The sequence below is a fragment of the Pristiophorus japonicus genome, unplaced genomic scaffold, assembly GCF_044704955.1.
Source record: "Pristiophorus japonicus isolate sPriJap1 unplaced genomic scaffold, sPriJap1.hap1 HAP1_SCAFFOLD_635, whole genome shotgun sequence".
NCBI lineage: Eukaryota > Metazoa > Chordata > Chondrichthyes > Pristiophoridae > Pristiophorus > Pristiophorus japonicus.
The window spans coordinates 166,537-186,578 of record NW_027254547.1 but is presented as its reverse complement, the minus strand read 5'-3'; the positions used below and the strand labels follow the sequence as shown (position 1 = coordinate 186,578).

General features: G+C 45.1%; 1 protein-coding gene across 1 annotated transcript in view; it reads left to right on the top strand.

Annotated features, from left to right (window-relative positions):
- Nucleotides 1-20,042, top strand: part of tdrd3 (tudor domain containing 3) — a 183,378-nt gene that overhangs the window by 96,420 nt on the left and 66,916 nt on the right. The window contains exon 10 of the mRNA XM_070874000.1: nucleotides 6,815-6,940. Coding sequence (XP_070730101.1) covers nucleotides 6,815-6,940 — 126 coding nt within the window. The remainder of the gene's footprint in view (nucleotides 1-6,814; nucleotides 6,941-20,042) is intronic.

The following is a 20,042-nucleotide window of genomic DNA, read 5'->3' as shown; positions in this document are numbered from 1 at the left end:
CCCTCCCTCCCTCCCTCCCTCCCACCACTCCCCCCGACCCGACCCGCGCTCCCGACCTCCCCTCCCCCCCCGCCCCCCGGACCAGACCAAACCTGACCTCCCTCCCCCCGCCCCCGACACGAACGGACCCGACCCGACCTCCCTCTGCCCGCCACCCCCCCCCCGACCCGAACCGATCCGACCTCCCTCCCACCCCACCCCCGGACCCGACCCGCGCTCCCTTCCGACCTGAACCAAACCGACCTCCCTCCCCCCCCCGACCCGACCCGTGCTCCCGACCGCCCCTCCCCCCCCGACCCGACCCGACCTCCCTCCGCCCCCCCGACCCGACCCGCGCTCCCGACCCCGGACCCTGGACCCGACCCGACCCAATGCCACCTACCTGTAAATCTGGTGCTGGGGACGGGCCCTGACCGAAGTCCTGGGCCCGGCCCGTTCAGCCTCCACCCCCCACCCCCTTCTTCGACTCCCCCCTTCTTCGACTCCCCCCTTCTTCGACTCCCCCCTTCTTCGACTCCCCCCTTCTTCGACTCCCCCTCCCCCTTCTTCTCCCCCTCCCCCTTCTTCTCCCCCTCCCCCTTCTTCTCCCCCTCCCCCTTCTTCTCCCCCTCCCCCTGCCCCCCCCCCCTCTCTCCCTCTACTCCCCCTCCCCTCGCTGTCAAACACAGACACTGACAGACCGAGAGTGAGAGACACACACAGACAGACAGAGATAGAGACACTGACAGAGACACCCTGGGGGGAGGGGCATCATAGCACGCTGTTGGAGGGCTCCCGGTGCTGCAGTCGGTAAGTAGAAAATGTTTTATTTATTTGATTTAAAAAAAAATGTTTTCTTATTAATTTTTTTTTGATTGATTTATTGATGTTTTTATTATTTATTATTGATGATGGCTCTTTATTTGTAAAACTGAAGTTTAATGTTTATAAACTTCCTTTAAACCCCCCCCCCCTCCCCCCATTCCCGACGCCTGATTTGTAACCTACGCCTGATTTTCTCAGTGTAGACAAGGTTTTTCTTAGCGTACAAAAATCTACACTTACTCCATTCTAAGTTAGTTTGGATTAAGTTTTCACTGCCTAAACTTTCAAAATGGGTGTAAATGGCCAGACATGCCCCCTTTTGAAAAAAAAAATCTGTTCCAAACTGAAACTGTTCTAACTGACTAGAACTGGAGCAAATTAAATGCCGAGAATTGCAATTTCTAAGATACTCCATTCTAAACCAGTTGCTCCAAAAAAACAGGAGCAACTCAGGCCGAAACTTGGCCCCTTTATTGCTTTCTTAGTCATTCTTTGCTGTCGTTTTAAAATTTTCCCAATCTTCTATTTTCCCACTAACCTTGGCCACCTTATACGCATTGGTTTTTAATTTGATACTCTCCTTTATTTCCTTGATTATCCACGGCTGGTTATCCCTTCTCTTACCGCCCTTCTTTTTCACTGGAATATATTTTTGTTGAGCACTATGAAAGAGCTCCTTAAAAGTCCTCCACTGTTCCTCAATTGTGCCACCGTTTCGTCTGTGTTTCCAGTCTACTTTAGCCAACCCTGCCCTCATCCCACTGTAGTCCCCTTTGTTTAAGCATAGTACGCTCATTTGAGACACTACTTCCTCACCCTCAATCTGTATTACAAATTCAACCATACTGTGATCACTCATTCCGAGAGGATCTGGGATAAGTTTCTATGAGATCCCCTCTCATTCTTCTAAATTCCAGTGAGTATAAGCCTAGCTGACCCCCAGTCTTTCCTCATATGTCAGTCCTGCCATTCCTGGGAATCAGTCTGGTGAACCTTCGCTGCAGTCCCTCAATAGCAAGCACGTCCTTCCTCAGATTAGGAGACCAAAACGGCACACAAAACTCAAGGTGTGGTCTCACCAAGGCCCTGTTCAACTGCAGTAAGACCTCCCTGTTCCTATACTTAAATCTACTCGCTATGAAGGCCAGCATGCCATTTGCTTTCTTTACTGCCTGCTGTACCTGCATGCCTATCTTCAATGACTGATGTACCATGACACCCAGGTCTCTTTGCGCCTTCCCTTTTACTAATCACCATTCAGATAATCTGCCTTCCTGTTTTTGCCACCAAAGTGGATAACCTCACATTTATCCACATCATACTGCATCTGCCATGCGTTTGCCCATTCACCTAACCTGTCCAAGTACCCCTGCAGACTCTTAGCATCCTCCTCAAAGCTCACACTGCCACCCAGCTTAGTGTCATCTGCAAACTTGGAGCTATTACCTTCAATTCCTTCATCTAAATCATTGATGTTTATTGTAAATAGCTGGGGTCCTAGCACTGAGCTCTGCTGCACCACACTAGTCACTGCCTGCCATTCTGAGAAGGACCCGTTTATCCCTACTCTCTGCTTCCTGTCTGCCAACCAGTTCTCTATCCACGTCAATACATTACCCCCAATACCATGTGCTTTAATTTTGCACACTAATCTCTTGTGTGGGACCTTGTCAAAAGCCTTTTGAAAGTCCAAATACACCATAACAACTGGTTTTCCCTTGTCCACTCTACTTGTTACATCCTCAAAAAATTCTAGAAGATTTGTCAAGCATGATTTCCCTTTCATAAATCCCTGCTGACTTGGGCCGATCCTGTCACTGCTTTCCAAATGCGCTGCTATTTAATCTTTGGTAATTGATTCCAACATTTTCCCCACTACTGATGTCAGGCTAACCGGTCTATAATTCCCTGTTTTCTATCTCCCTCCTTTTGGAAAAAGTGCTGTTACATTAGCTTCCCTCCGGTCCATAGGAACTGATCCAGAGTCGATAGACTGTTGGAAAATGATCACCAATGCATCCACTATTTCTAGGGCTACTTCCTAAGTACTCTGGGATGCAGTCTATCAGGCCCTGGAGTTTTATCGGCCCTTAAATCCCATCAGTTTCCCTAACACAATTTCCTGACTAATAAGGATTTCCTTCAGTTCCTCCTTCTCATTGGACCTTCGGTCCTCTAGTATTTCAGGAAGGTTATATGTGTCTTCCTTCGTGAAGACAGAACCGAAGTATTTGTTCAATTGGTCTGCCATTTCTTTGTTCCCCATTATAAATTCACCTGAATCTGATTGCAAGGGACCTACGTTTGTCTTCACTAATCTTTTTCTCTTCACATTTCTGTAGAAGCTTTTGCAGTCAGTTTTTATGTTCCCAGCAAACTTCCTCTCATACTCTGTTTTCCTCCTCCTAATTAAATCCTTTGTCCTCTCTGCTGAATTCTAACTTTGTCCCAGTCTACAGGTTTGCTGCTTTTTCTGTCCAATTTATATGCCTCTTCCTTGGATTTAACACTATCCCTAATTTCTCTTGTTAGCCATGGTTGTGCCACCTTCCTCGTTTTGTTTTTACTCCAGACAGGGATGTACAATTGTTGAAGTTCATCCATGTGATCTTTAAATGTCTGCCATTGCCAATCCATCGTCAACCCTTTAAGTATCATTCGTCAGTCTATTCTAGCCAATTCATGTCTCATAACATCGAAGTTATCTTTCCTTAAGTTCAGGACCCTCGTCTCTGCATTAACTGTGTCACTCTCCATCTTAATAAAGAATTCTACCATATTATGGTCACTCTTCCCCAAGGGGCCTCGCACAACAAGATTGCTTATTAGTCCCTTCTCATTACACATCACCCAGTCTAGGATGACCAGCCCTCTACTTGGTCCCTTGACATATTGGTCTAGAAAACCATCCCTAATACACTCCAGGAAATCCTCCTCCACTGTATTGCTACCAGTTTGGTTAACCCAATCAATATGTAAATTAAAGTCACCCATGATAACTGCTGTACCCTTATTGCATGTGTCCCTAATTTCCTGCTTGATGCCATCCCCAACCTCTCTATTACTGTTGGGTGATCTGTACACAACTCCCACTAGCGTTTTCTGCCCTTTGGTATTCCGCAGCTCTACCGATACAGATTCCACATCATCCAAGCTAATGTCCTTCCTGACTATTGCGTTCATTTCCTCTTTAACCAGCAACGCTACCCCACCTCCTTTTCCTTTCTGTCTATCCTTCCTGAATATTGAATACCCCTGGAGTTGAGTTCCCAGCCTTGGTCACCCTGGAGCCATGTCGCCGTAATCCCAATTATATCATTTTTGTTAATAGCTGCCTGTGCAGTTAATTCGTCCACCTTATTTCGAATACTCCTCGCATTGAGGCACAGAGCCTTCAGGCTTGTCTTTTTAGCACACTTTGTCCCTTTATAATTTTGCTGTAATGTGGCCCAGAAGATTAGAGAGTACACGGTGGGTTGTAAAGCTGGAAGAGGTGTAGGGCAGGTTAGGACTAAGATATTTGTAATCGATGACAACAGTTTTCAAGTCCGTGCATTCATCATAAATGAGAAATAGGAGCAGTCGGCCATTCAGCCCTTCGAGAATGCTCTGCTAACGTAATGTAATTTGTCAGTGTAATAATGCAGTTTGTGACTGCAAAGCAGCTCACATACCAGCTATTGATGCTTCATGCAACCATGAATGTCTTGTTTCTGCTTGAGGGCTGAGGGTAGGTTGGATAGTCTGCTTATTTTTCTTGAAGGTGAATACTTTTGCATTCATTTTCTAAGCTTTCTGATCACCAGGATCCATAGAAAATAAGTAAGTGAAGGTGAAACTGGTAAATGCTGACTGATCTCGCAAACAGTGCTTCTTCGGCATCCTGGGATTAAACTGTGCTTGATTGATCTCTCGACACACCGGAGAAATCACCTTACAGTCTTCAGGTTGGATCATGTGTCTAGACTCTGACAATTTCTGTTTAATGACTGTGTGTTCAGAGAGGATGAATGCTAGATCAAGATTTACTATCACCACAGGTAGATGTATTGCTTTTTTAAATGTAAATTATGCATAAAACAAGCGCAAAATTAAGGGAAGACATTTATACAGTGGTGCTCTTCATCCTCGTTCATCTGGTGTAATTTATTTCCTGGCCTGCTAGTGCGAGCTAAAAACCCAGTTGTGTCAGTATCCATGAGGCTTCTATTTTAAAAAAGCAGGTTGATTGATACCAAAGGTGCACACCATCTTGGCAGCACAGTGCTTTGCTGGGAGGCATGTAACCCTACCATTACGCCAATTCCACTGTAAGCGGAATGGTGGAGAGATGAAAATCGGGCATGCGCAAGAAAAAGTAAGAAATACTTGCATTTATATCGCGCTTTTCACAACCACCGGATATCCCAAAGCATTTTGCAGCCAATTAAGTTGTAAGATGCTAGACTTCGTCCGTGACCACAACAAACCACGCTGGTTACAGGTATATTTTAAATAGCACAACGGATTTTATTAAATGGTTTACATCCAGTACAAAGACGTAATACTTCACAAGGTGATAGTCGAAACCCCGGCGGTACCCACTGAGCGACTGCGGCGCGGTCTCTTGCTGTGTTCTGTTGACTGTTGTTGTCTCCCAGTCTTCCTCTGTGTTCACGCTGCCTTCAGGGTGCAATAGCTGTTTCTCATACCTTTTTTCCCCCCACACATATGCACGTGATAACTCGCAGCTGTGCAGTTTTCAACTTTAGCTAACTTTTCAACCTTCAACACCTCATCTGGTATTTCACAGATGGAATATTTTCCTCTAAAACTTCTATATAACCAATTTAGTTTTGGTCTGTAGCTTAGTGCTAAGTAAAGTGCTGTAGACTGTTGTTTTATTTTGTGGCTAAGTCATATTCTGCCCTTGACCCCTCTCGCTCTAACAAAGCTGTTTCGGCACTTAAAAATGATTAACATAATACTAGCTCAATTTACCATCATGCTTTGCTAAAAATAGTTAGCTAAGCTTACATGCAGTTTAATTAATTTTACCATATAATAATTAAACAAAACCATTATTGAAACAATATTACAACATGCAGGTAAGTTTCATTTTAAAGTACTTCTTGAAGTATAGCCACTGTTGTAATGTAGGCAGCCAATTTGTGCACATCAAGCTTCCACAAAGAGCAATATGATAATAACCAGATAATCTGTTTTAGTAATGTCGATTGAGAGATAAATATTGGGTAGGACACCTTGGATAACTTCCCTGCCCTTCTTCGAAATAGTGCCATGGGTTTTTATACATCCACCCAAGAAGGCAGACATCTTGGTTTGACATCTCGTCTGAAAGACGGCACCTCCGATGGTGCAGCACTTTGAGTACCGCACTGGAGTGTCAGCAGAGATTTTTGTGCTCAAGTTTCAGACTTGAACCCACAACCTTCTGATTCAGAAGCAAAGGTGCTCCCCACTGTGCTTCACTGACACAAGGCCAGAATTGGAGGAACATTGGGATCTTGGAGGGTTGTAGGACTGGAGGAGGTTGGAGTGAAGCCATGGAAGGATTTGGAAACCAGGATGTGAATATTCAAACTGATGTATTGCAGGACCAGGAACCAGCGAGCATAGGAGTGTTGGTTGAACAGGACTTGGTGTGAGTTAGGATACATGCAGCAGAGTTTTGCATGAGCTCAATTTACAGAGGATGCAAGGTGGGGAGGCTGGCTGCGAGAGCAATTGAATAGTCGAGTCCAGAGGTAAAAAAAAGTGTTGAAGAGGACCAGTTACTTGAGACATGTATCACGCGACTGCACCACGTAGTTGAATTTAGCCACTGAGCCATTAAATGAGCCAGTTTTTTTTACAAGGTTCTAGCAGTTTTGTCGTATCAATAAATTGTTTCAAATGCATACGACTATTGTGTATGATTTATAAATGTATTCAGGCTTAAATGCACAGTGTTCACTTAAGATGTGTTTGTTTTTAATTGAAATACTTTCTTTTGTTTGATTCCCATTAGGAAAGGGAAGAGGAAGAGGCAAATCGAGACCCGAAGATGATGATGATTTACCAAGTGCCAGACCATCTGCTCCCAGCACATTGTTTGACTTCTTAGAATCAAAGATGAGTTCCTTGAGTGTTGAAGGTAGGGTTTTTTTGTAGCATGGGGGAGAAGAAGAATGTTTAAATGGAGATAGCTTTAGAACTCATGCAGTTGAAGATAGCTAGTTTATGTTGATGACGAGAATCAAAAGATATGTAAACTTGTGGAGTGTATCCAATAATAATTCATGAAATTGTTTCCTTGATGAATAATGGCTTGGAATTTGTTGCAATGGCAATATTGATGATTAACGTCATAAGTTAGACGATCGTGTTTCCTGATCCTCCAGTGATGCAAGTGATTTATATCAGATTCAGTCTTTGATACTCTAACTAGAGGGAGTCTTGTTCGAAAGAAGAAACTGCAAAACAAGAACTAAAGAAGTTAAAATACAAAGGTTAACACAGTGAATAAGACATTGAAATACAATCCGTTAACCTTAAAAGGTTCTGAGGTGATCAGACTCGGATTATTTTGCCGTGAGCGTCTCTAGTTTTGCTTGGAGAACATTCTAATAATCTAAACTTTACGTCTTCCTTGTGTACATTAAAAAGGCCTCTCCCATCTATTGTGGTCTTTGTCTTAGCCTAACAGTGATCTTTTCTACTACCTCATCTGAGATAACACACAGTACCTGACTCTCCAGGCCCCCCTTAAAACCATCCTATAAACATAAGATAAGAAGGATGGATAAGTACCTCCTTACATGGAATGCTCCAAGGGGAGAAACATAGAAACATAGAAAATAGGTGCAGAAGTAGGCCATTCGGCCCTTCGAGCCTGCACCACCATTCAATAAGATCATGGCTGATGATTCCCTCAGTGCCCCTTTCTCTCCATACCCCTTGATCCCCTTAGCCGTAAGGGCCATATCTAACTCAGGTTTGACAGAGAAGGTTTCAGTCTTTAGCTGCTAATTGTTAATGATGTAATGGCCCGAAAATTGCGGTTGGAGGCTTCCTGCGGGCGGACACCTCCGACTAAAATTTTTTTCCCGAAAATACCTGGTTGTTCCGGAGGAATGTATACTTGTGGTCCGAGGCCCAAGATGCGCAGCTCAGCGAATGGGCTCTCCCAGGAATGTAAGCGCAACCTGGGATCACATGGGCCTGATCATCAATCACAATGTCGTATTCTCATTGATAATGGGGGCTCTGTTTGTTTGTATGAGCTCCCATTACTAGCAATAAGAATACCCCCAAAAACACAAACACAATACAAAACATTTTAAAAAACCTCACATATTTAAAATTAATTGAAAATGAATTTAATTAAATGTTTTAGAAAAAAAATATTTTTTGAATTTAAAAAAAAAAGTTTTAATAGGGTTAAAAATAAACTTGCCTTAATGGACAGGGATTTTAATATAAAAATTAGTGATAAAATTTAATTTTTCTATTTTAAAACTCTTATGCTGGTAAAAATAGGCTATGCACCTGCTTTTACCAGGCGTGAGAATTTGAAGGACATTTGCTGGTCAAGAGTTGGGTAAATAGCCCAAATCTCTGCGTGCAAATGTACTTCTCCTGGGGATGCGTACATTCTGTAAAAAGACATTTGTGGGGCCTCTGCGGGTGCGTGCGCACATTGTACGGACCCGGAGAGGGTGCAATTTTCAGGCCATTGTTTATATAGAAAACCTTATTCTAAAATGGAAGCTTGCAAAAGTACTTCCCTGACAAGTAGTAGTTTATGCCCAAATTTTCTGTAGAAATGTTTAAAATACACAGCAAGTATAGCAGCGAGTCCTAAATGACATAGCCAATGTCTGATACACGTCCAAGCTGGTGGGACTGGACACAAAACGGAACAACTGGACACAGAATGTTTCCATAAAACTCAAAATCCATTATCTTTAACTATTTTTAATGCCAAATATTTATTTAAGATGATTACTTTTTGAGTTGGTTATTTAGTAAAGTAAGTATTTTGACAGCCAGGCAGTCTCCCTGACCAATATGATCTACACATTAATATTTATTGAGCTTGTGCATTAAACATAGATGGCAACCAGTAATGAAATATTGCTAGGGATCGAACTAATTTCGGTTGACATGTCTATGTGTATTGGTCCTGACTGATATATTGAGAAATTGCAGCCGTGTTTGTTTTTTGAATTCCTTTAAGTAGCTCTAAGTTTATTATAAAATTTAGATGTGATAGCGCTGTTGTGTCTATGCCTGCTTAAATTTATAAGACACCGATATGTTGAATAGTTATCTTTGATATAGTCAACCTGGTAAGTAATTGAATACTGATTCTGGGCCCTCTAAAAGCCATTCTATAATGGTCTAAGTGGCTGTGGCAATCAAAGTAGCGTTAATTCAGCAAATTCAAGATCGCCAGAGATTTTGTTGCGACTTGGAGTTATTATTTTTCGGCAAGAATATCTGTGGAGCAGTGCAAAGGAAATCATGGCATAAATAATGGTATAATTCAACGCAATAATTTCTCGCAATTTCTACACCATAATCGGCTAGAAATTGCTGGAAAAATAATGGCGCGTTCTCGGAACCTGCCATTGTTAGTCCTGAAAAAACCCAGCAATTTTTGACGACGCAGAGCTACGTCGTGAGTTGTGAATTACCACAAACTACTCCACCCTCAGCCTTGCAAAAATTAAAGCTTGCCGTCAAGCTCCCCATTGACATTCATTGAATGTTAAGTATTTGCTGGATTTGTGCCGTAACTGAAAATTAATCTCACCATTGCCACTCAGGGTTGGTAATTCATGTTGCAATGACCCCCCTCAAAGGTGTGATTTATGGTCCTCCCTTCAACAGTATGGGGAAGAGTGGAAAGGCAAGATTAAAAGTTAACCAGTGGAACTTTGATTTGGGGCAAGTGGTAAAGATGTGTATATACAAAACACTGATGATTTCGTTTCCACTGCTTTGTAAAAAGAATTTAACTCTTCATTTTAGGTCATTTAACTCCTCTCTCCACGCCACACCTTAACTGAGGTTGATGGTATTTGTTTTCATCTATTTATAGTGCCATGTGATTAGTCTGTTAGACCATTGGATCTGACATTTACAAGTTACCAGATGCCCGGTTGACGTCACTGTGCCATTATCAATTTGCATTTTCACTAATTTGCAGCACAAAAATATGATCTGATGGGTGAGGAAAAAATCAGATTCACACTGGTGGCTGCAAAATGTTTCGTTTCAGCAGTTTCTGGGCTAATAATGGCATACGCCGCAGGTAATAATTCACACAGTGATCCCCACTCATGATCAGCGTTCCCATTTAGCTGCGTGGCCCTGTATCTACGCAGCGATCTGCAGGTTCCACGCATCCGGCTCCATGGCATTTCAATGTCAAAAACTGCGCCTACACAGTAATTTGAATGGGCTGCGCACCCAAAAAAAATTACGGGGGACATTGCTCATTATCAGAGCAGTGTTGAGAGTTAAGGGTTTTTTCTCAGCTTTGTTAAGTACCTTTGTTTTGCCTAATTCATTGCAGTTCATTTACAGCCCAGAATTAGTTCTATGGATGTTTTTTTGAATGATTCATTCATTTTTGAAATGTGGACTACCTACCCCATTTTGTTCTCACCTTAGTGCACTTAACATCGTGGCCCGCCCTGTCCTGTGTGAGAACACCATCACAGGTCGGCGCTGTAAATAGAGCTGGAGCGCCAGGCCCTGGAACATCGTGGGCGAAGGTGTGACGAATAAGGGTACGGAGGCCAGAAGAGTCGAGGGCCCAGGGGCGGCACGGGCCTGCCCATCCTGTGATATGTGTGTGCACTCGGTCCGTGCAGCAGAGTACGTCTCCAGTCTTCCTGGTTCAACCCTTGCCACTAGCTCTGTCGAGTGGTGGCTGATGTGCAATGATCACCACATGTTTAAAAAAAAATCCATGCACAGGCATCTTCCACCCCCTCAACTGAAGTTCAGGACTGGAACATCGGGTCCTTCATTGAAACATCTGTGAACCTTTGTGGAAGCAAGTCATCCTCGTTCGAGGGACCGCCTATGATGATGATTAAGTTGATTAACTTCAGTTCGGTTACTGTCAATTTCAACATCCTTTTCAATGAATGAGAAATATAGCAAACCACTATGAAATGTCAAGCCTGGGCTCAATTCAGCTAAAAGGGTACAGTGCGACTCTTATTCATAAGAAGGCTGTGCAATTACTGATGTGCATTAAATCTTCCAGGTGGAGAGATTTTCAATTCAGAATTCCATAGTGAATTTGATCTCGTCTCATAATTGAGGGGTGGTGGTTGAAGCGGGGTGTCGGGTGCATGGAAAAATCTGAACCAACAGACATTCTGTTTTAATGGCTTTGTTATTGAAATCTGCTGACAGGTTCCTTGCCTGCAGTGATTGCCCTATGGGAACTAATCAAAGTAATATTGAATATTAGAATTACTCGTGCTAAATGGGAAAGAATTCTCTTTCTTCCAGGTCACTTAATCCTAACTCTCGCCTGGATGTTCTTGAGCACTCTAATATTTTCTTGACATTGGTTTAAATTTGGTTGACATTGGCTCAGTTCACATTTTTGTTGTGCAGTTTGTCTTTCATGATCCATTTGCGTTTGGGATCGGTTGGTATCTAATATTATGCAAGCATTTTAGAAATTGTGCACAGGTAAGCCTTCAGTAGCTCCCAATTAAAAGCTTAATTTAACAAGGAGTTTGATCTACGCACTGTTAGAATCTTTTTGAAGATGTGTACTTGAGTTTCTTATCTGGAAAAAGGCACTATTGTTTGTTTTCAGCTCATAATTACGCAAACCAGCAAGCTCTTAAAGCAGATTTGTTTTATTTGATCTTTTATCAGGATGGCCCATAGGGCACAACCAAATTTTTTAACTGAAGTAATTGGGTCAAGAATTTGTCCCTTTTTCTTTCTGCTGTCACAAAAATCAGACTTGTGATCAGACAGAGATCAGAAATGGGACTTCCACTTTGTGCTGCTTGAACACCCATAAGTTGCTATGCCTCTCGTCTGGAAAATTTTCGAAGTCTCAAAATAATTTTCTCTGATGAGAAAGCGTAAGGCAAAGTGGGGATCAAGCAACGGAGAGTTAAATGGATGGCTGGATTCAGCTGGCAGGGGGGAAACAACCCAAGAGTTAGATTAAAGGTAAGTTCATGGCTTCTTCCTGGTATCTGTCACATTCCAACTAATCATCATCATCATCATCATAGGCAGTCCCTCGGGATCAAGGAAGACTTGCTTCCACTCTTAGCATGGGCTCTTAGGTGGCTGTACAGTCCAATACGAGAACCACAGATTCTGTCACAGGTGGGACAGATAGTTGTTGAGGGAAAGGATGAGCAGGGAAGCCTGGTTTGCCGCATGCTCCTTCCGCTGCCTGCGCTTGATTTCTGCATGCTCTCGGCGACGATACTCAAGGAGCTTATCGCCCTCCCGAATGCACTTCCTCCATTTAGGGCGTTCTATGGCCAAGGACTCCCAGGTGTCAGTGGGGATGTCGCACTTTATCAAGGAGGCTTTGAGGGTGCCCTTGTAACGTTTCCTCTGCCCGCCTTTGGCTCGTTTGCCGTGGACGAGTTCCTAGTAGAGCGTTTGCTTTGGGAGTCTCGTGTCTGGCATGCGAACTTATGTGGCCTGCCCAGCGGAGCTGATCAAGTGTGGTCAGTGCTTCAATGCTGGGGATCTTGGCCTGGATGAGGACGCTAATGTTTGTGTGTCTGTCCTCCCAGGGGATTTGCAGGATCTTGCGGAGACATTGCTGGTGGTATTTCTCCAGCGACTTGAGGTGTCTACTGTACATGGTCCACATCTCTGAGCCATACAGGAGGGCGGGTATTACTACGGCCCTGTAGACCATGAGCTGGGTGACAGTTTTGAGGGCCTGGTCTTCAAACACTCTTTTCCTCAGACGGCCGAAGGCTGCACTGGCGGCGGTGTTGGAATCTCATCATCAGTGTCTGCTCTTATTGATAGGAGGCTCCCGAGATTGGGGAAGTGGTCTACGTTGTCCAGGGCCACGCCGTGGATCTTGATGTTTGGGGGGGCAGTGCTGTGCGGTGAGGACAGGCTGGTGTAGGACCTTTGTCTTACTAATGTTTAGCGTAAGGCTCATATGTTCATATACCTCGGTAAATACGTCGACTATGTCCTGGAGTTCAGCCTCTGTGTGCGCACAGACGCAGGCGGCATTCGCGTACTGTAGCTCGTAAGGCTGCTTGTAAGGCTGTCAAATGAACAATCCTCCACATATTTACTCAACTTTGAAGTGTAGATTTAATGGGCCCAAGTTTCTGATGCTGCTGAAAACGGCGCACCTCTGTGATTTAAGTAACCTGTCGGGGAAAAAAAGTGCATCGAAATCTTACCGGGGTATTCTCCGGTCGTCCTGGAGCGTGACGTGGTGCAGCGGAATCTCCCTGGGGCGGAGCAATCCGATCGCAGCCAGCGGGGGGGGTTGGGGCTAGTGATCAGTGTTCTTCTGAGTGTCGGCAGCGTTGCGCAGGCGCGTTGGAGCACGCGCGCATGCTCAATGACTCAGCAGGGCGTTTTTCCCCCAGTCTGTGTTTGGGTACCGGGGAGGGATGGAGGAGCGTGGGAAAGGGGCACTGGGGGGGGGGGGTGATCGGTGGGGGAGGAGCGTGGCAAGGGATGGAGGAGCGTGGGTTGCGGGGGGCACTCGAAATGATCGAAGGGCTGGAGGAGAGAGCAGGGGTGCCTCCGTCTCGCCTCCCCACCCCCCTCCCCCTGCCGTGTTCAGCCCTCCCCACAACCCACACACACGAACACACACTAACGCACATGCACACGAACACACACACACACACACCACCCCCCCCCCCACCACACACACACACACACACACCACCCCCCCACCACATACACACACGCACCACCCCCCCACCACACATACACACGCACCACCCCCCCACCACACATACACACGCACCACCCCCCATCACACACACATACACACCACCCCCCCACCACACACACACACACCACCCCCCCACCACACACACACACACCACCCTTCCACCACACACACACACACACACCACCCCCCCACCACACACACACACACACACACACACACACCAACCCCCCACCACACACACACACACACACACACACACACACACACACACACACCACCCCCCCACCACACACACACACACACACACACACACACACACACACACACATACCACCCCCCCACCACACACACACACACACACACACACACACACACACACACACACACCACCCCCCCACCACACACACACACACACCACACACACACACACACACACACACACACACACACACACACACACACACATCACCCCCCCCCCCCACCACACACATGGGTGGCTGGAGTCATTCCACAAGGATCACTCCATCTCATTCCAAGTCATCTTGTGCCAGAGTGCCAGCATCGATCCCAGTGTTGTCAGTGACTGGAAGCGATGCCTTGCGTCCGTGTTCAAGTCATCTGAACGCAGGGACATCTACAATATGGATGTTACCGGCATATTTTTTCCGGGCCTTAGATGACAAGACCCTTGTCCTCTTCATGAGCAGTGAAAAGAGGGCAAAAGTCCAAGGAGCGCCTCACAGCTGCCCTCTGCTGCAATCTTATGGGGAGTTCGTCAAGCCTCTGATCATTAGCTCTGCTATTAAACCCAGGTGTTTTTGGAACCTGGACTTGCTCACTTTTCCAGTCATCTGGGAGCACAACAAGAAGGCTGAGATGACCAGTGTGATCTTCACTTTCTGTATTCAGGACTTCAACAGTCATATGCGCCGCCGAAAACTTACGGTAATTTTGCTTTTGGACAATGCCTACTTTCACCATGCTATTCACCAACTTTCCAATACCTTCCCACCCAAAAGCACCTCTATTCTTCAACCCTTCGACCAAGCCATAATCAAAATCGTCAAAATGTACACCTGTGGAAATACCCACATTCCAAGAAGTATTTTCAGTTATTTGCCTCTCTCAAGGGCTTACAACTCATTGTTTAAACACTGTGGGCTCAATTTTCTCCAGTATTTGCTCCAGTTTTTTTTTGAGTAGGCTGCTTTTTCTGGCCTAACTTAAAAATCCCCAGTTTCTCCAATTAATTTGCACCAGCGTAACTGACTTAGTTATGTTTTTTTTTTAGGTACTTTTTTTTTCTCAAAGCGGGGGCGTTACCAGCCACCTACACCAATTCTGGCCATTTAGGCAACTTTGGCCAGCTAATAGTTGCTCCACTTCTACTTAGGCGCGCGTATTTGGCCACTCCAGTAAACCCTTGCGGACAGTTTTAAAAAAAAAGTCGCAGGTAAGGAAATCGGCGCAAGTAAGTGCAGCAGATGCCCGGACAGCAGCAGTGGGGGAGGAAGAGAGAGGAGGGGGGAGAGAGAGAGGGTGGGGGGAAGCCTTTGACTGGGAGGGAGGAGACCACTCAGCCTGGGCTTGGGGTGGGAGAACGCACCGGCAAGCCCTTCGGCTAGGGGCGGGTGAGTAGGGTGGGGGATGGGGGGGTGGTGGGTCATTTCGGCCTGGGATAGGTGTGGGCTGGCCCGCTGCCATCCCAGGCCGAGGGGACCCTGCACCGGCCTGCTGCCTTCCCAGGCCGAGGGGACCCTGCACCAGCCTGCTGCCTTCCCAGGCCGAGGGGACCCTGCACCGGCCTGCTGCCTTCCCAGGCCGAGGGGACCCTGCACCGACCGGCCTGCTGCCTTCCCAGGCCGAGGGGACCCTGCACCGGCCTGCTGCCTTCGCAGACATCAGTTTTTGGCGCAGGCCTTAAGCTCCACCCACAAAACTTAAGGCCAATCTGCGCTGCTCCAAATTCAAAGTTAATTCTGGCGAAACTTGGCTTTTTTTTTTGGCCACATTTGGGCCACTAAAAAAATCGCACGTACATCTTCAACTGTGCCAAAAATCACCCATGTGGAAATTGAGCCCATTCATCCGGCTGAACGGGATGCAATTGACTGCTGAATGGAATCATCAATTAGTGACTACCTCGTCAAGTGAATCGTTAATGTACTGTGCAGTGTGTGTTTTATTTATATGTAAATAAAAATACTATTTAATAAATTTATTTGCATGAATTTATTAGTACAGTACTGTATTTACCGGGTAAAAGTTATCAATCGGTTAAGTACCTTATGAACAAGACTATCAGGGCAACTGATGACTTATTTTCTTACAGTACTGCAGTTTTAACCAGATTGTATGTACACTACATAGAATGACCATTTTGAAAATAAGGGGTCCTGCAAAATGAGGACACCTGATGCAAGTCCCATAGGTGTCTCTAATTTGCAGGTTTCACTGTGATTTCAAGTGTGAGGAGGATACTTTAAATGAAGAAGGAAAGTGATCTAGCATGGAGGATTATCTCCATTTTCCACACATCAATATTGCGCTAATCCATCCCTGTAAGCTGCAGATTTTTGTGAACTGGGGGTGGGGGTGATTAGGAATCTGACCAGTTAATTTTATTTAGTCAAAATGAATTGCTGCAACGTCACACCCTGAGGCTTTATGGTTTCTCAGAGTTGAGACCTTTCTGCAATAGTGAGATATTTTCATCAACATGAACTGCGATACATGGTTTCCACATAATCAAGTGATCTTGGATTGGCTCTCGGTATTTCAAGGATGCATAATATTTTAAGAGTGAAGAGGTAGGGAATCTATCTTTGTCTTTTGCTGACAGTTCAATTTCAAATGTTGAAAAGCTCCAAGCTGGCCAGAAGATGCAGGTTCTGATGGCCGGCATCCTTGGGTCTTAAAAGAAGTGGCTGCGGAGATAGTGGATGCATTGGTTGTAATATACCAAAATTTCATGGATTCAGGAGAGGTCCCAGCGGATTGGAAAATCGCAAATGTAACGCCCCTATTTAAGAAAGGAGGGAGACAGAAAGTAGGCCAGTTAGCCTAACATCTGTCATTGGGAAAATGCTGGAATCCATCATTAAGGAAGTGGTAGCAGGACATTTAGAAAATCATAATAGTCAAGCAGAGTCAGCATGGTTTTATGAACGGGAGATCAAATTTGCTGGAGTTCTTTGAGGATGTAATGAGCAGGGTGGATAAAGGCGATCCAGCAGATGTTGTGTATTTGGATTTCCAGAAGGCATTCCAGAAGGTGCCACATAAAGGATTACTGCACAAGATAAGAGCTCAAGGGGTTGGGGGTAATATATTAGCATGGATAGAGGATTGGCTAACTAACAGAAAACAGAGTCGGAATAAATGGGTCATTTTTGGGTTGGCAAACAGTGACTAGTGGGGTGCCACAGGGATCAGTGCTGGGGCCCCAACTATTTACAATCTCTATTAATGTCTTGGATGAAGGGACCAAGTGTAATGTAGCCAAATTTGCTGCTGATACAAAGACAGGTGAGAAAGCAAATTGTCTGGGGATCCAAAGAATCTGCAAAGGGATATAGATAGGCTAAGTCGGTAAAAATCTGGCAGATGGAGCATAATGTGGGAAAATGTGAGGTGTTCCACTTTGATAGGAAAAATAAAACATAAATTATTATTTAAATGGGGAGAGGTTACAAAATGCTGAGGTACTGAGGGATCTGGGGGTCCTTGTACATGAAACACAAAACGGTAGCATGCAGGTACAGCAAGTAATTAGGAAGGCAAATGAATGTTGGCCTTTATTGCAAGGGGGCTGGAGGATAAAAGTAAGGAAATCATGCCACAACTGTACAGGGCAGGGCATTGGTGAGACCACACCTGGAGTCCTGTGTACAGTTTTGGCCTCCTTATTTAAGGAGGGATATACTTGCATTGGAGGCAGTTCAGAGAAGGTTCACGAGGTTGATTCCTGAGATGAAGGGGCTGTCTTCGGAAAGAAAGGTTGAGCAGGTTGGGCCCAGATTCATTGGAGTTTAGAAGAATGAGAGGTGATCTTATTGAAATGTATAAGATTCTGAAGGGGCTTGACTCGGTAGATGCAGAGAGGATGTTTCCCCTCGTGGGGGAATCTAGAACGAGGGGGCATAGTTTCAGAATAAAGGGTCGCCCATTTAAAATGGAAATGAGGAGGAATTTCTTCTCTGAGGGTTGTGAATCTTTGGAATTCTCTGCCCCAGAGAGCTGTGGAGGCTGGATCATTGAATATATTGAAGGTGGAGGAAGACAGATTTTTGAATGATAAGGGCGTCGAGGGTTATGGACAGCGGGCAGGGAAGTGGAGTTGAGGCCAAGATCACCATCATCATCATCATCATCATGGGCAGTCTCTCAAAATAGATGAAGACTTGCTTCCACTCTAAAAGTGAGTTCTCAAGTGGCTGTACAGTCCAATGCAGGATTTACAGTCTCTGTTGCAGGTAGGCAGACAATGGTTGAAGGAAAGGGTGGGTGGGAAGCCTGGTTTGCCACTCGCTCCTTCCACTGCCTGCGCTTGATTTCTGCATGCTTTCGGCGACAAGATTCGGTGCTCAGCGCCCTCCCGGATGCTCTTCTTCCATTTTGGGCAGTCATGGGCCAGGGATTCCCAGGTGCCGGTGAGGATGTTGCACTTTATCAAGCAGACTTTGAGGGCACCCTTGAAATGTTTCCTCTGCCCACCTGGGGCTCGCTTATTGAATGGCAGAGCAGGCTCGAGGGGCCAAATGGACTACTCCTGCTCCTATTTCTTATGTTGTGTGTTCTTAGTGCACCAACTTTAGTTTCTCCATAATTTGATGTACTTGTACTGCTGTAAGTGTTTGGACATGGAGCAAATGAAGAATACTGTATATATAATCCTTGAAAGAAGTCCAACCACCACCGGCAAAAGCTTCTATCCCATCTTGTTCACAATTCTCTGTGGTGAATTATGTTTCTCTATTACACTTGAAATCTCACTTCAGTATCATTTGGTCTAAGAATGCTGTTCAAGGTGATGCAGCCAGTCATTGCAACCTGAGGGTATCACTGCAGGAGTTTCTCAGGAAAGCAGGTTTGCTCAACCATCTTCAGCTGCTGCATCAATGACCTTCCCTTGTTATAATATCATGATTGGGCTTGTTCACTGACAATTTCATGGAGTTTAATTTCTCTGATAATGAAGTAACCTGTGCCAGTCTACTGCAGCACCTGCGTAACAAGTAGCGGGTACTATTCATGCCACGCAAGTGTCAGTTAATGACTATCTCGCACAAGAGAAAGCCTAGCCATCTCTCTTTGATCGTCAATGGTGCCACCGTCGCTGAGTCCTCCACCATCATCTGTTGAGGGGTCGCCATTGATCAGATGCTTAGCTAGACCAGTCAATATAAACATCATAGCTACAAGAGCAGGGAAACGGTTCGATAATCTGCGACAAGTGACTTAACTTCTAACCTCTCACAGTTTATCCACTACAGTGGTCAGGTCAGGAGTTTGATGGAATACTCAACACACTCCTGGATGGTTGCAGACCCAACAACATTTGAATAGCTTGACACCATCCAGAACAGAGCAGTTAACTTGATTGGAACCTCTTTTACCAGGTTCAGTATGTATAATTCCATCAGTGTGGCTTGAGTATGTATGATCGACAGGATGCTCTCGCAACTCACCAAGGTGTCTTCAACAGCAGCTCATCTCCTGTGACCTCTATCACAAGAAGAACAAGAGCAGCAATGTTGGTGGGAACACCAACACCTTCAAGCCACAGACCATCCTGGCTTGAACATATAAAGAAACAGGAAAGATTTGCATTTTTATTGTACTTTTCATGACCTCAATGTCCCAAAGTGACTTAAAGCTAAGTATCATTACTGTTGTAATGTAGGGAAATGTGCCATCCAAATAACAAGGTCCCACAAACAGCAGTGAAATATGTGAGTAGATGATCTGTTTTAGTGTTGTTGATGGAGGGATAAATGCTGGCCAGGAGGCCGGAAGAACTACTCTCTTCGAATAATGTCATGACATCTTTTACATCCACCTAAGAGATGTTCAAACTTTCATTTAAAAGATAACATAAGAACATAAGAATTAGGAACAGGAGTAGGCCATCGAGCCCCTCGTGCCTGCTCCGCCATTCAACAAGATCATGGCTGATCTGGCCGTGGACTCAGCTCCACTTACCCGCCCGCTCCCCATAACCCTTAATTCCATTATTGGTTAAAAATCTATCTATCTGTGACTTGAATACATTCAATGAGCTAGCCTCAACTGCTTCCTTGGGCAG